Source organism: Rhinolophus ferrumequinum, chromosome 8, assembly GCF_004115265.2.
Source record: "Rhinolophus ferrumequinum isolate MPI-CBG mRhiFer1 chromosome 8, mRhiFer1_v1.p, whole genome shotgun sequence".
NCBI lineage: Eukaryota > Metazoa > Chordata > Mammalia > Chiroptera > Rhinolophidae > Rhinolophus > Rhinolophus ferrumequinum.
Window position 1 is genome coordinate 3,451,142 of NC_046291.1, and position 16,283 is coordinate 3,467,424.

Consider the following 16,283-nt stretch of genomic DNA (forward strand, 5'->3'; position numbering starts at 1 on the left):
AACAAACCCGCTATCCTTTTCTATTGTCGGGAGCACATATTTGGGTCACCACTTCCTCTGACTTCACCCTGCTATTCCACTCTGATTTGTCCCTGGTCGTGGTGCTTCCACCTGTGGTCATGCTAGTATCCTGCCATCACATTGTTTTCTAACCTGAATCCTACCTGGAACGAGGCAGAGCACATATGTCACCTGAGAGCGTGGATGTGCATCAAGTAGATATCTAGAGTGGCTTACAATGCTGGGTTCAAATTCCCGGCCACAAAGCCCTTTGCAGGAAGCAGGAGCCGTCCGCTGCAGGCTCGGTGTCTGGGCCCTGCCAGGAGCTGTCCAGTGTGACTCCATGGACAAGCTGTCATGCACGGGCTGCTTCCTGAGCAGTAGCAGCCCCCAAACTCAGGAAGGACCAGAGCTCCTGGTCCCCGTCCACCTCTGTGTTGGCAAACAACTCTGAAAATAGGTGTCACCAGGGCCGGAGGGGACGAGGGCAGCGTTGGGCAGCCGGGCCCTTCTCTGAGCTCCTGCCCAGACGGATCTGCTTGCTGAAGTCTCCTCCACTGTCACGGCCCCACGCCCAGGTGGTGAGGGCACAGCCAACTGAGCCGTTCTGAGAGTGCTTGTTCACTCTAGTCAACTCAGTCTACTTGGTAATTCCCTCATCGCACGAACCTCCAGAAGAGGGTCACTGACGGGTTATGTTTAAAATGAGAGCTTGTCCTGTACAGAGAAAAGGAAATGGGGATTTAAGGCGCAGAACCTGAGCGGAGAAGATTCAAGGGGCTGTGACGTGTGGCTCTGGAGGCACAAGGGGGGCACATATGCCAATGCAAGTCCTGGGCTCTGAACCCTCGGACCCCAGACACCAACTTGGTGTCAACAACAGTGTCTCCGAACCCCCTCCCATCCCTCAAACACACTGTGTGAAACATGTTTTGTTAAACACCAGAACACTCAATGCACTCGAATGTTTTCCCTTTCGTATCATTTCATCCCAGTTAACCCCTTGGGTTCTGCCTTTGGTAGCACTCTTTTTTCAAACATGCTTATGATATGTTGACCTGTATATGCAGCATGCATGTGCCTGCGTGCCACTGAAATGCCAAACACGCTCTTAAAACTGACACTCAAATGCCCTTGTAGGAAAAAGAGATCTTTATTTTTAAAAAAAATAATAATAACTTACAAATTGAGAGAACTCTCAATTGTGCACAGAGTTGCAGCCTGGAACAGTTTTGCTTTTTTGTTTTGCTTTGCTTTTTTTTTTTTTTTTTTTTTAATGTAAGTTTACAAATACGATTTAATGTCAGAAACTGCATGACAGGGCAGTTCTCGTCCCACAACCCATGCCGGTACCAAGCACCACACAGATATAAAACGGTCGTAAATAAAACAGTCCCACCAAGACTGGCATATATTTATGTATTTATATATATATATGTATATATATATAATTTCACAACAGCTAACAATTAATGTCATCCTTAGTCAGAACGGAAGTCAAGCTAATCTTAAAACTACAACACTCTGAATACACATCAGCATTATACCTCCCCATAGGATATTTAAAATATATTTAAACTTTCAAATAAGGTACACCCATAGTGAGAAAATAAAGTCTTAACATTTAAATACAAATCTTCGTAGAAAAACCTTCAGGAAACACAGGGAGTCCTATCTTACACAAGTGTAGGCAAGCCCGCCCCACTGCCGGCTTTGACGCGCGGTAGTGGCCGAGCGGCACAGCCCCGCGTGACGTGACCGCCACAATGCACGAGAAAGAAAGGATGCACTGCGACATGCGATCCGCTCGTCACGCTACTCAGGCGTCAAGGCCCGAAGCCCCTCTGCTTTCCTCTTGGGAGCGAGGCGGCTCAGGGCGCTGTGGAAAAACCCACGCACGTGTCCCGGACGCTCTGCGCGCCCATCACTTGGTGTTTTGCTCCAGCGCGGAGTACTCCGTGTCCGACAGCCGGGAGGCGTCGATGAGCTTGGTGAGGCCCGTCTTGGCCGAGTACTTGAAGATGAAGGCCTTCATCAGCTCGTACCTGTAGTTGCGATTGATGAAGCTGTAGAGCACGGGGTTGACGCAGCAGTGCACCAGGGACAGGCACTGCGTGACGTGCAGGGCCGTGAACAGGAAGTTCTCCAGCTGGCAGGTGAACGGGATGTAGTGCAGGATGGAGCACACGTCCAGCAGCACCACGACGTGGTAAGGCAGCCAGCACGCCAGGAACACCAGCACGTAGGAGAAGATGATTTTCCGGCTGCTGTGCTTCTCCTGGTCGCTGGAGGCCGAGATGGCTCTGGCCAGCAGGAAGTAGAAGACGGCGATGATGCAGAAAGGGACGATAAAGCCCAAGATCACAGACAACAGCTCCATGCTGATCAGCCACTCCTTGACACTGTGCTCGGGGTAGAAGGACCGGCAGTAGGTCTCGTTGTTGGACGCAGACGTGACTGTCTTCAGGTAGTAGGTGTCGGGCAGGGACACGCAGAATGCCAGCAGCCACACCAGGACACAGACGATGCGGCGAGCCGTCTTCTTCTTGTGGCTCGAGGTGTTGGTGAAGTAGGTGACGGACAGGTAGCGGTCCACGCTCATGCATGTGAGGAAGAAGATGCTTCCAAAGAGATTGATGGAGAAGATGAGGTGAGTGACCTTGCACGTGAGTTCTCCCATGGGCCACTGGTTGTGCTGCACGAGGCTGACCACCCACACGGGGATGGTGACCACCACACACAGGTCGGCGATGGCCAGGTTTAAGATGTAGCAGTGCGTGTCGTAGCCCGTGGTCTTGGCCCGGATGTTCACCCAGACCACCACGGAGTTCGCAATCATGCCCATCACGAAGATGAAGATGTAGATGAAGGACAGCGTGTACAGCAGCACGCTTTTGTTGGCCATGTTGGGGCACGTGACCGTGTCCACCACGAAGCAGTCGCTGCTGTTGCACGGCCAGCTGATGTCGGAGAAGTTCCCCGGTTCCGAGTAGTCAAACAGATGCAAATCCATGGTGTCCAAGGGCAGCGATCAAATGGCCTGCACGAAAAATCAAACCAAAAAAGATGGAAGAGAAAACACAGCTTGGTTAGGAAACATTCGTGTTTCGGTCAAAATGCTTTCCCAGCGCCCCGTACGCCCAGCTGTTTCGCTTCAGCTCTGTAGTATTTTGGCAAAGAAAATGACCATAACAGAACTCAGCAAAACAAAATCAAACATACCCAAATCTAAATCATGATGGTGCTCAAAGAAACAGTGTGTGCTCTCTCTGTCTTTTTATGGCTGTATGCTCAAGACATTGCCAGCCTGGCTGTGCCCAGGGTGTGAAATCTGCACCATCCAGGGGCCAGAGAAAGGCCAGGCAGCAGCCACAGGGACACCGCTGGCTGCCTCGTCCCCAGTGGGGGACAGTGGAGCCATTTCACCTACAGCCCCAAGAAAGGTGGAGTTGATCTGTTCCTGGCTCCCATGGATTGTAAGTCTCCTGCTCTGGGGTCTGAATGAGAGCCCTTTAGATTCTCTTCCACATTTGCATTAACAATGAGACTCGGTGCTTTTTACCTTTCTGCAAGATTTGCGTGTACCCTCCATCTGCAATCCTGAGGACCCCTCGAAACACGGTCAGCAAGTGGCAGCCTGACCGTGCCCCAAACCCACAGACTCCGGGTTTGCCATGATTTTCAAAGCAGAGCGACCAGGCAGCTGTTTCAAGCCCTGGGCCATCTCCTAGTTCTCCATCTTTTGTCTGTCCAACTGCTTCAAAGGCAACTTGTGCCAAGACCCAAAACACAGAGAGCACCACCGGCTGCATGTCCGGAGGGGCTGACAATCTTCTCAGCTGTCTTTCCTCCTGACTCGGCATGAGGCCAACACTCGGAACCGTCACGATTCTGACACCCAGGGAGAATCCCGCCCCCATGTACCACTGTGCCTGCACATGATTTGTCCCCAAATTCACCGGCTATGAGAGCTGCCGGGGGCTGGCTTCTACTGTCGACCTGTCCTCCTGAGGGCCCTGAAATCCCTCTGAAACATAGCTCTGGGTCGGCATGGCTACGGGGGATGGGGGAGGATGGAAGATGAAAATAATCGTGTGCCCTGGTGAGGGCGATCTCACATAGTGAGGTGCTTGTCTGTTCCCCTCACCTGCCACAGGTAAGGACTGACAAGTCAAGTTAATTCAAGTGGACTCCGGGTCACATCTGAGAACTCCCTGGAGGAGGGAGGAGAATGGCCGTGGGTCACTGCCCAGGTGGGTGTGAAGAGACAGCTGGAGAAGCGCTCATCCTGACAGCAGACCTTCCTACGTAGGGATTCTGGCTCCTCACTCATTCGTGTTTGAGACTAGTTAACCCATCTGCGCTGCTTCTCAGGACACCGGCGTCTAGCTCACAAAGTCCCGGGGCAGAATCTGACACATAGCAGATTCTCAATATAACTTCATCCCGCACCTCCCCCTAGCTTTAGCAAAAAACAAACCCTGCCTTATTCCTGCTCCACCCTTGAAGCTGACTCTTCCTGGCAAAGTAATACCGTCCCCACCGTGGAGGACAGGCAGAAGCTCACACAAAGACAGGCGGCTGGTTCACCTTCAGGAAAAAATGGACAGATTCCCGGAGGGATGAGACACTCTGCACTTCCCAGGACCAGCTCCTCAGCCGTAAAACTCACACAGACCACCTATCCTTGCACCCCACTTACCGGGGGCCACCTGCAGGCTTCTGGGCAGTTGTCCTCTGTTGGTTCCCCTTCTGGCGACCTACCCAGTGTCCTCGCTGATCATGGAAAGGGCTGGACTTCCCATGGTGAGGTGAGAACCACCGGCCCCAGCGCCAGGAAGCCTGGTGGTCCTCAGAGCCACCCCTCACCCCCCACTGCCAAAAGGACCCTCATGTCCTGTGACCACTGACTTGTCACAAGAGCTGACACACCCGCACAGGGGGGCACCCTGGGAGCTCAGCAAGAGCAAGTATCAGACAGATAAACTTCTCACAGAAGACCCCGTCCTAAGGCGCTGCACGAGGGCCCAGACAGGACCAGGGCACACAGGGCAGCAGAGGACATGAGGAGCCAGGCCCCCAGGACTCGCTGGACTGGCGTCAAGTGGGCAGCCAGTCCCAGACTGTGCCTGGAAGCCACTATTGTCACCTCCCCCTGGGCAACTAACTGGCCTGGAGCTGACCCCCCGATTCCAGACGAGGCAAAGGATGTTGGCTTCGCTTTCCTGTATGCTTCTAATGTGGTGACCCTTCTTTTTTCCATTTTCTTAAAATGACACACATTTGTGGCTTAGTTTATATGACCCCAGGGTCCCCACAGAGCAGAGGAGCTCAGCTGGAGGACAAGCCACAGCTCTGCAGCTGGGCAGAGGTGGGCCGCGCCCAGGGACTGGAGAGCCACTCAGCTGGCGCCTGGGGTCATCTTCCTCTGCCCACACTGCCACACACTACAAGGCCTCAGCAGACACAGCAGTAAATCCTGGGGCGTGGGCAGTTCCCAGGGGCCAGAAAGAAAGGAATGACCCCCAGCCTTTGTTAGCCTGACTTGGATGCCAAGTCTCCCCACCTCTGTCTTCACCCCAAAGAGACACCCTGCTGGTTCAGGTGTGGACAGACAGACCCATGCAGGGGCAGGGGTACAAAATGAGAATACGCCTGCCTCTCACGCCTTCGCCCACCCCCCAGGAAATGACAACGTGTCCTTCCAGGCCCCACCACACCCTGGCACCTGTGGGCTGCCACCAGCCTTTACACTCCCAGGGCCCTAGCCATGGTGGGAAAGGGTTTCTGCCTCTGCCATCTGGGCAATGACAACCTGATTTAGTGATCACTGGTCCTCTGAGCCAGAAGCATTACTTATGAGCTGGGCACACCTCCCCCTGCAGCGGTCCGGGGTGACACAGTGGGAAGCTTCCCACAGGGACTAAAGGGGAGAGCAGGGGCCGGGAGGCTCCAGGCTGGAGCAGGGAAGTCACTGGCTCCACTTATCATCCATCAATGAGCCCAGGAGATGAAGCCAGAGGCCCCCACCTTCCTCTGGGTACCACGGTGCCCCACACACCCACCGCCACCACAGAAGGCTCTAGTGGTCAAGAGAAGGAAGGCAGGTGCAGAGAAAAGAGACAGAACAAGGCCTGCAGTCATCAAATCCTACACAGGTTTACGAGGGAACCAGGACGGGGGAAATGCCCCCAGAATAACTTAGCCTTTTGTCATTTGGGTATTTTTTCATGTGTCAGGTTTTGGAAACAAACAAGGGCTGTTTCTAGAGAAGAGAATATTCTTTGACAGTCTGCCATGTTACGTGGCCTGTGGTCTGCCGAAAGGCCCAGCTGCCGAGTGTGTGTCCAGGAGGCGTGAGGCGGGCAGGGCAGGCCCATGGCGACCCTGGGGAAAAGATTCTTCCTACATCACTGGTTAGGTTCTAACAAGGGAGGATCTCAGAGCCCAGTACGAACAGAGGTGGGATACGGCAAACGATGATTTATCTACTCAGGCCCCTGCTTCCCCTAAGGCCTGGCCACCAAGCTCCCAGCAAAATCTGAGGGTACAGCCACTGAGGGGAGCTTCTACTGGACTCTCTGCAGCCACTCTAACTCCCTGGGCACCCCGCACGGGAATCTCAGCCAAAGCAGGGGTGGCCTCATCTAGTACAGTGATACCTCAGTTTTCTAACATAATCCGTTCCAGAAGACTGTTCGAGTTCTGAAACGTACGAAAACCGAGGCACGGTTTCCCCATAGAAAGTAATGCAAAATGGACTCATCCATTCCAGACCTTTAAAATCAACCCCTAAAACTGCAAATTAGCAAGAATTTTACTATCTAATGATACCCTAGATCCATAAAACTTATGGCATTCATAAACCGAAATATTCATCAACAGAGACGTTCAAAAACCGAGGTACCACTGTACGTACACACACAGCTGCGTGCACTCAGGGCACACACATGTAAGCTGCTGGAATAAACGAGCAATTCTGTTCCCACAGCGTGGGGCCAGAGCTTAGGAGAAACTTCTAGGTGTCAGCCAGTGCCTGCCTCCATGAGGCTCGAAGCCCACACAGGCTGGACAGGGGGATGAACCCCACTTCACACACTCAGGGTCTCAGGCCTCTGGATTCCTGACAGAAGGAAAAAAAAACGGGGCGCAGAATAAAAGATTTTTCCAGTTCTGTGCCGTTAGGTTCCCATGTTCCGTAGCAGACATACAAGAATGTTATTGAAGCACAATCAGAAGCTAGCAAAACACTGAAGACGACATGCACAGCCGTCAGTAGAGGACTGGGTCAATACAGTATAGTGGGTCTACTGTCTGGAGTATCATTGAGCTGTGAAAACAAAGAGGGAGACTGACTTTTATGCACATAGAAAGTTATAAGAACGTTAAGTGTAAGGCAGTGGCAGACATACACACAACGTAGTCTCTTTTACGTAAAACAAGACAAAAATTATGTGTATTCTTATATGTTAAGTATATGCACGTAAGGCGTAGAGAATTGTCGGCAATAAGTATAAAACTGGGCTGGGAGGATGGGATGAGGGGACAAAAGGGGAATTACAGGTTTTGCTCTATGAACATCAAGAATTATGTAAATTTTAATGGAGGCAGGAATGTCCCACAAAACAATAAAGCTCCAAAAAACAACAAAAATTACATTTTTCTAGACCACAGAGACCTAATTGAGAAGGAAACACAGTAAGTGTCACCGTCCGTTCCCTTTTTCCTGACACTTCCTGTGTTCTATCTCAGGAGCCCGCTAGATTCTAGATTCCTCGGCCAACACCTGCACTCAGGTGGCATCACACTTCTGTCATGATGGAAGGGGGCTGTCCTAGGCCTGTGGAGGACCCTGCATCTCTCTGGGCTTCCCTGGGGTCTGGGGGTCTGTGAAGGGCCTTATCTACCACTCAGTACCACAGGGTGGCAGAGCTCCTCTCTGTGCCTTGGAGGACTTTCCTGGGAGATATGCCTTTCATTTCTCAGGCTTATTATTCACCCACCAAGTATCCTTGACAACGAGTGAGAAGCAGCAAGGGCTGAGGTCTTAAGCAGCATCCAAATGGTTTGCCTGAGCTCACTCGGCGAGCTGGGGGCAAAGCCAGAACTAGAGGCCTCCAAGTTCAGAGTCTCCACGGGGCGGTGGTTTGTCCTGCAACAAACATGTCCTTTCACTGGCCAAAAGTCACTCCCTCCGTGACAGAATGCCACGTGGTCAGGTATCTGGCTAGCGTTCACCCAAACTGCCTTCAGTGGGTTTGCAATTTCCCATCACAGAGCAGGAAGACCCTTCTCCACAAATCCCTCAGCCCATCCTGTGCCAAATAACACCCACCCCCATTTATCCTGCTTTCCCCCACCCAGACAGAGAACTCTGTGCTGTGTCACTGCCTCGTTTACATTCCTCCGGCCTGTGCAAGCCCCACACCCCAAAACGTCATCTTCATCTTTGTATAGATACGCCAGCAAAGCCACCCGGCACAAAGTAGGTATTCAAAGAATCAATAGTTAATCCAGCTCGATGGAGACAAGCGATCTGAGGCCGTCCCTGGAGATGGGTGTCCACCAGAGACTGAAATCCTCGCTGAGCTAAGAGACTATCACCCCTTTTCATGCCCCAAATGTTTGTGAAGCCTCTTCTTGGAGGGGCCCTGCTATGGGGAACAGCAAACCAGCATCGTCCCACCCCTGTCCCCAAGAGCTCCCAGCTAACTGGCAAGGCCAGCAGGCAGAAGGGTGGTGGTGGACGCCCCTGGAGCAGGAGAGAGAGGGTTTTGCACTCCAGTGGATTGAGGCCTTCAAAGAGCAAGTTGGTGGTGGTAGGTGGATCAGTGATGTGTCGTAAGAGGGTCACCAAACCTGGCTGAGGCCAAGCACCCCACAAAGGAGAGCTGGCGGCAAGCGTCGGGACTTGGTGGAGGCGAGGGAACCAGGATGGGCCTGGGCGTGTAGGAGCCAAAGGTCTTGAGCAAGGGAGTGGCTTTGGGGCTGAAAAAGGCTTCTGAGGGTGGAGGTGACACAAGCCGCGTGGAGAGGCAGGGTGCAGAACTGGCTGGAGGCAGGCCACCAGGAGACAGGAAGGCGCTCCCAGGCTCCAGCGGTGCAGATAAGATAACAGGGCCGGGCGGGGCCCAGCACCAGCTCGGACAGAGGGGCCCTCTGGGCTCTTCAGGACCTCTGCCTACAGGGGACCTTCTTGATTGGCTTTGTGCAATTTAGGACCCGTGTCCTCCTGGGATGGAGTTTGAGGGAGCAGCTCAGTGCTGTTCTCAGACAAGAGCACCTGTTCGGCCTCTCTCACTGCTCTGTGCACCTGGAGACTGAGGCTGGGCAGGAGGAGGGACTGGCTATCTTGGGTTTGCGGCTAATAACAGTTCCCTTCACTTTCCCAACCTTCCCAGAGATTATCCAGTGAGAATGGGGTCTCCTGGGAAAGCCCCGCCCCTTTGCTTGGCGGGCCTGCAGTTTAGTTAAGGAGAATCCACAGGATCCCTCGAGAATCAGTCGGCAATTGCACGTGATTGAGGTTTGGTTTTTATGTGCTTGCTTTTTTGTTTTGGGGTTTTGTTGTTGTTGTCACACTCCCTGCAATAAATCTATGGGGCAGTCCAGGCAAGCTGCAGCCGCAGCCATCTGCTAGGGCTGACAGCAGACTGGGGAGCAGTCTGTCCCCCAGGACCAAGCAAACAGAAAACAATGCCATCCTGACTGCACACTCACCAGTGACAGTGAGTGATCATAGTTTACACAAGTAAGGAACTTCTCTGAATCATTTGGGAACTCAAAAAATAAGAGAGGAGGGTCGGGAAAGACAGAAAAAGCTCTACCCTAATTCAGATATAGGCCACATACTCCCGGGGTCCCCAGACTGCCACGTAAACACATAGCCTATTTGGGGGATAACATGAACCCCACATCCAGAAATCCAATCCAGTCTGCTGGGCTCGGCTGCCCGACAGGGAAGTGGTGCTGTCCTCAGAGGGCAGATCCAGAGATCCCACGTCTCAAAGGCTGCCGTCTGGGTTGGCCCAATGTAACCAGAGCCCTGATTCCCACTAGTTTAGGGCCAGGACGAGGCGGAGGGAGGTCAGCCAAGCTGAGAGCCACTCACTGTTGGCTGTTGGCTACACACGATGGGGTTCCCAGGAGGATGGCGCGCAATCTTAGACTCTTCTAGTAAAACTGAGGGAAGAGTCCCACAAAGGTATCTTGTACAGTAAGAAAACTGGAAGACGCTAGCTCTCTGGCCGACCGAGCCCTCAGTGTCCCCAGTCCCCACGCTGCTCCTGTATCTGCCCCTTAACCAACAGCAGTTCAAGGCCACCTGAGAAAGCCTCAGCCTCTCCACCCTTTGGGCACTTGGAACAAAACAAGGGCCCAAACCTACTTGTGGCTCAGCAAAATTTTCACTACAAAACTGTGCAATTCTCCCATCACTTTAACAATGAAGCAATAATTTTTTCTCCAGTTCCAATTAGTAGATTCTTAAGTAACAAAAGCATCAAATACTCCCTGCAGAGAACCATCAGGTATTCAAAATTAAAGAACCACCCCCTCCTTTTTCTTTTTTCTTTTTTTTCTTTTTTGGCTTGCTTGCTTTTATTTTAATAGAAAATCTGTGTCCTGGAGCTATAATTCTCTAGACTTGAAAAACACTTGACTCTTTCTAAATTGTACCTGCCCACGTGTAACGCGATCGGAAGGCATTCTAATACTATTTTAGTTCCTAAGAGTAAAACTACGTTCCTTGGTTGCCTGCTTTCAAAGTGCAGATACTTTCCTGCCCCCAATTCCATTCCTGTTCTGCAAAACCACTGAGGCCAATCTAGTCCTGAAATCTCTAAGGTCTTTGCTTCTCCTCAGTTACTCTTAGGGTTTATAGAGTGATTTGCAGCCTCAGGTTTGAGTAACTTCCACCAACTTCTCTAATATCTCCTAGAAAACAAGAGCCTCGCTGCCTAGAATGATTGTACAAAAAGCCACTGTTCCTGATTAAACAGGTTTTTTTGTTTGTTTGGGGTTTTGTTTTGTTCCCCCCCCCCCATCCAGAAAGCCTATACTTTGCCCGCTCTGGGCCTACCTGGAAACCGTAATACCCTCTCAAGTCTCTGGCCTTGCTGTTAAGAGAGGCCGCCTCACGCCCAAAGTCCTCACTCCCTTAAGCACAGGTACGCTGCCTTGGCTATACTTTCTGGAACTCTCTTTAAACTATGATTGCAATGCACACCCCTTTAAAAAAAAAAAAAAAAAGCCCAAAAAAAAAAAAAAAAACTTCCGATGGGTAGCATTTCTCCATTCTCTTTTGCTTCTCTGCCCGTGCAGCCCCCCCACCCCCCCACCCCCCCCCCACCCCCGCCCCTGCCCCATCTCAGGGGAGGGCATTGGGACATCAAGCTCAGCAGTTGTGTGCACACTCAAGTGTTTACGCAGAGACAGGAGGGAAAAAAAGCAAATTGTTTCCAAGCTAGAGCTCCCGTGTGCAACGCTGCTCAAAGCTCAGAGCAGGAGCTCTGCAGCTGGGCAAGCGCCGGTGCTCGGAACCGGCCAGCCGCTCACCCACTTACTGAAACAATCGACAGAAAGTTCAGCACAGGCACCAGCAGCCTCCACTTGCTTTTCTAGGTGAGCCGATTGGATCCCTGCGTTTTCCTGGCATAAGTAAAGGGACACGAATCCTGCATCTGCGTTTCCAAAGAAAAGAAAAAGTTACCACACCGAGACTTTGCAGAATGATGTTTCAGGGGGTGTCAGTGCACCAGACAGGTACCTTCAAAGGGCTGTAAATCATTTCAGGGGGCCCTATTCCACTTCTGGAAAATGTAATTATCCTGTTGGGAACAAATGAATTCAGAAAGAGAAAGAGACAGAGAGATAGAGAGAGAGAGACTGAGAGAGAGAGAGAGAGAGAGAGAGAGAGAGAGAGAGAGAGAGAGAGACAGCTGGTCTGCCTTACAACTTCTGATTCTGTCTGGAAGTTACAAGTCACGGCTAATCCCCCCTCCCGCCCCCATCTCTGACCTCGCACCATAGTTCTTACTCTCAGACACCCCTTGAATCTTAAGGCAAGCTAACAAAATGCAACAAAATGTATGCTTTATCCGAAGAGTATATTTAAATTACAAAATCCCAGACCTGTGTATGTGCTTGTTTTTTCCCAACTGAAGTTGGATTTAACACAGTCTGTGAGAACAAGAAATACTCAGATTAGATTAGCAAGGATGCCATCAGGAGACAAGAAGACCGAGCCGGTTTAAACTAGCACTCACTCTTACAGCTCTGCGCTCCCAGGGACCGGTAATCTCGCAGAGCACTGAATTCAAATACAGCACAATCCACAAAGATTCTCAGCGTCACTCCAGGATGCCTCTTAGTAACTGTACATCTTCCTGCAATCCCGTGTGCACTGCCGATCCTATCTACTTCCCCATTGATACATCAGAAGCGAAACAGGTAAACAGCGGTGCCAAACGGGTCCCTATGCCAACTCTGAGAAGCAGAATGGACAGTCTGCATTCTTGCGAAGTTCTCCGCTTACTTTACTCGAGCTTAACTACTCAAGAGCAGCAAATCCCTGAATCCAGATTCCTAAATCCAACAAACATACGAGAGACCCTTCCACAAGTGACCTAAGAAAACTGCCCTTTTTACTTTCTGCAGCGAACGGTGAAGCCCCCACGTTAGCAGGCGCACTCTGCAAGTGCAGCCATGCACCGTGCAGCCCGTGCTTTCGGAAATCATTCTCCAAAGCACCCATCACAGCGCTTAAAGATCACTGAGTTCAAGAGCGGAAACCCTGCCCGTCGTCCTCCCCCTCCCCAAGGCCGGCTGGGACCCATCACAGTTTCCTACCTCCGGGCTGGGCTCTGGCTTAGGGCTCTGCTCCCCGGCTCCTGGCTCACTCCTCAGGGCTGAGCAGTTTGGAGGAACTGTGAGCTCCCCGGCTGCAGACTTGCGTTATATACACTGCAGGAAGGCGCCTCTAGATGGCAGCTTTGTAAACCTCATCTCCCTCCCTCCCTCCCCTGCACCACCTCCACATCACACACACAGGCGCGCACACGTGCATGCAAGCACGCACACACATGCACACGCGTGCGCGCGCGCGCACACACACACACACACACACACACACCTCTTTATAAACCTCACTGCTGCTTTCAAGCAAAGCTGTGTCACAAAATGCACTCTTCGAAAACCCCAGCCTTCCTTCATTTGCAAAGTCTAAGGAAGCCACAAGGTCCAGAGCCTTGGGGGGAAATGTGTCAGAAGAAAAACTGCAAAGAAACCCTAAAGCTTTGCAAACTCATCAAATATTTATCTGGTCTCAGGTATATCTTTAACAATCCCATTAACACCGAGAGTTCCTTTGAATGCCTCTTTGCTGCAGGGAAGACTTTGTTCCCCAGACAAATACGCTGAACTTGTGAACCTTGGTGTTGATTTATTCCGCCCGGATTTTCTTTGTTAATTCCTCCAAAACAGAAGTCACAGTTTTCGTATGAGCAATCAATCAGCACCACAGTCCAGACCCCAAAAGTGGGGAGGAAAACCTCTATAATAGATTTCAATAGATTTTGTTTGTATTCTTTCATTCATAAAGGACCTTAGGCCCCAAGTCCTTGAAAATCTAAGCAAAATGATATTCCGAAGTGCCTACCCAGTGCTCGGCACACAGTAAGGGTATAAAAAAATGTCTTTTCCTAGGATGAGTTTAGCAAACACTTTATTCTTATTATTAAAATCTACATTCTTACCTAGAAGTGTCTGACAAAGTTCCACCCTTGGGGGAATTCAACCTGAACATGTGTTCCCTCTGACCTTCACTTCTCACAGCACCCTATTTAGAAAAATCAACCATAAAGCAACGTGCTAAACTTTTACCTTTGAAAACCATGCTTATTGAGCTTTTTTCCCGAGGCAAGTGCAGTGTTTTGTGTTTGCTGTGTGTCTGTCTGAGAGCAGTGCTCTGAGGGTGGCGGAAGTCACATGCCGTGCTTGCTATATTTTCACTTTCTCCCTCCTGAGCCAAAACTTTTTGAGATCCTTTTTATACATGTCCTAAAAATAAGAGCAGACAGCCGAATGACGAGTCTGGAGGACCGGGAGGTCCAACTGTCCCGAGGCTGGAGGCCTCCGTGTGGAGAAAGCCCTTAACAAAAGCAGTATTTTGTTCAGATGAAAAGCTTCAGCACACAGTGGACATCGCTCCCCAGTGGGAGCTAAGAGCACACCTGCTCTTTGGGGGTTCTGGGAAGGGTGTGCTCACAGAAGCCCGCGCTGTCCCTGCCCAATGCAGTGGATGTCCTTAAGAACTGGCACGGTTCTTCGTGTCACGTGGGCACTGGGAGCTCCATCTCCAAGCCCCCAGAGAAAGCTGCTGTACAGGAAAACTGCAGGCAGCTGGGTGGGCACACCCCAGGATGCCGCGGAGGCCCTAAGAACGCTGCTTCGTAACTTCTGTTGTCCTGTTTTCTTCTCGTGGGTGACGCTGTGTCTGAGCCTCATGGCGATGTACCAGCAGCCAAGCCAAGGTTTCCTCTGTCATACCGACCACAGGCTTGATTGTCTATCTCTGTGAACTCGGCAGTCTGTGCCTTAGAGAACGCATTTCTCCCTGGGCAGGTTTGGGTGCCAGACTGAAGCACAGGTTGGATCTGGGTCCGCGGCGAATCAAGTGTGCTTTCTTCACAGGCGTGGATGAGAGCCTGCAACAGGATGCAGCTGCTAATGGCAAGGAAAGAAAACACAAAGTAGTTGTAAAAAAAGAACCCACTTCAGTTCTGACGTGGTGGGGCCCGCCCTCTCCTCTCCGGGGACCCAGACGCCGACGCAGGGGCGGCAGGTGGCGCGGATCCTGGACCCCAGACGGGGCTCGCACCAGCGGGAGTTGCAGCGAGCTCCTGCCCAACGCCCTGGGAGGAGGCCTGCAGCCCTCCCGTCGGCTTGGGCCTGGGTCTCCCCATACCCACCGGCCCGTGAAGCCCGTCCTGGGGAAAATGAGAGGGTATGTAAGCAATGCTTTGTGAGGGAACAACATCCCATCACCATGGGACTGAAACTGCCTCTTGGACCTTTTGGAAGTCTGCCCCAGCTTTTGGAAGGATGGAGTCTATAAGGGAGGGTCACACACGTGGTTAGCTTGGGAGGAGTGAGTTTGGTCATCCCAGTAGGAAATTGAGAAAGCAGGAAGGCTGCTGTCCCTGGAGCTGACCCAGCTGACTCAGAACTCAGCTCCCTAAGCACTAAATGCTAAATGCTTATCATAAGGATGGGAAGGGGTTTTCAGCCAAGCTCCCCGACCCTCCCTCCCTGTCTGCAATCTGCACCTGGGATTGTAGGCTCCACGGAGCAGGCCTGCCCCCTGGGATCTGATTTGCCTGCAGATGTGGCAGCCTGAATCAGCCTACTGCCTGAAACTGCACCCCACTTTAAAGGGCTGGGATCCTGAACGGCCCTAGCCAGCATAGGCTGAGTCCGGGCTTCTCCTGAGCACTTAGAATGGACTCAGTATGGATTCTGGCTGCTGCAGACATGGCCCCAGCGACATTCAATGGTACTGCTGGTGTCCACAAGGCATTGCGACCTCTGGAGTCCTGCCCCTGGGGAGAAGCGTCAGCATCTGGCGGCCTGGCCTGGCTGGAATCATCGCAGCTACGACTGGACATTGCCCTAGTGACAGACACCCTTCTGCAGGTGTAGGACGTGGAAGTAAAGACAGAGCCCGCCCCCAGGAGCCTGGGCTCTGTCCACACAGGTCTGCTTTGGAACCTGAATTGCACACCATGTCTCCTCAGGCAGCTTAGCCTTTTCGAACATTAGGTTCTTACCTTTGAAATAATTATAATATCGCCTTCTATTCTTGCCATGTGCTTCTCAGGATGAAATGAAAGGGTGCATGTTAGAGGCCCCTCGTGGGCTCAGAAAGGCCACTTCTCTTCCTCCTCCCACCCCGGCCCCTTGCCCGGCCAAATCCCAGTGACACAAAGCATTTTTTCAGGAATGTAGCAGATATATGCCCCAAAGCTTGCAGCGTTTGATGGACTCTGATAAAGTTTGGAAAGGCTCACTCGTAATAGCTAAATCAGGGCGTTTACTCTGCCAGTCTCTCTGATGATGCATGTATTGCCTACGTTCTTTCGCTTGGATTTGATCCCACTTTGTAACGGAGGAAACTGAGGCTCAGAGAGAGTGGGTCACCCACCCAATGGTGACTGCTGTACAGGGGTGGCATTCATACCTGGGTTTGCCCAACTTCATCCCACACGCTCTTACCTGGTGGCAAA

The 16,283-nt window shown here is 51.7% G+C and overlaps 1 protein-coding gene across 1 annotated transcript; it reads right to left on the reverse strand.

Moving 5' to 3' along the window:
* Positions 1–1,254: 1,254 nt before the first annotated feature.
* Positions 1,255–12,956, reverse strand: ACKR3 (atypical chemokine receptor 3). Its single transcript, XM_033111347.1, has 2 exons — positions 12,850–12,956; positions 1,255–3,040 (listed from the first exon to the last, which is right to left on the reverse strand). Exon 2 carries the CDS (start codon positions 3,011–3,013, stop codon positions 1,925–1,927), a length of 1,089 nt encoding a protein of 362 aa, XP_032967238.1. The 5' UTR covers positions 3,014–3,040; positions 12,850–12,956; the 3' UTR covers positions 1,255–1,924.
* Positions 12,957–16,283: the final 3,327 nt, after the last annotated feature.

What these genes read in the sequence shown, in the direction of transcription:
- ACKR3 (XM_033111347.1), bottom strand. Translation starts at nt 3,013, where the DNA reads ATGGATTTGCATCTGTTTGACTACTCGGAACCGGGGAACTTCTCCGAC.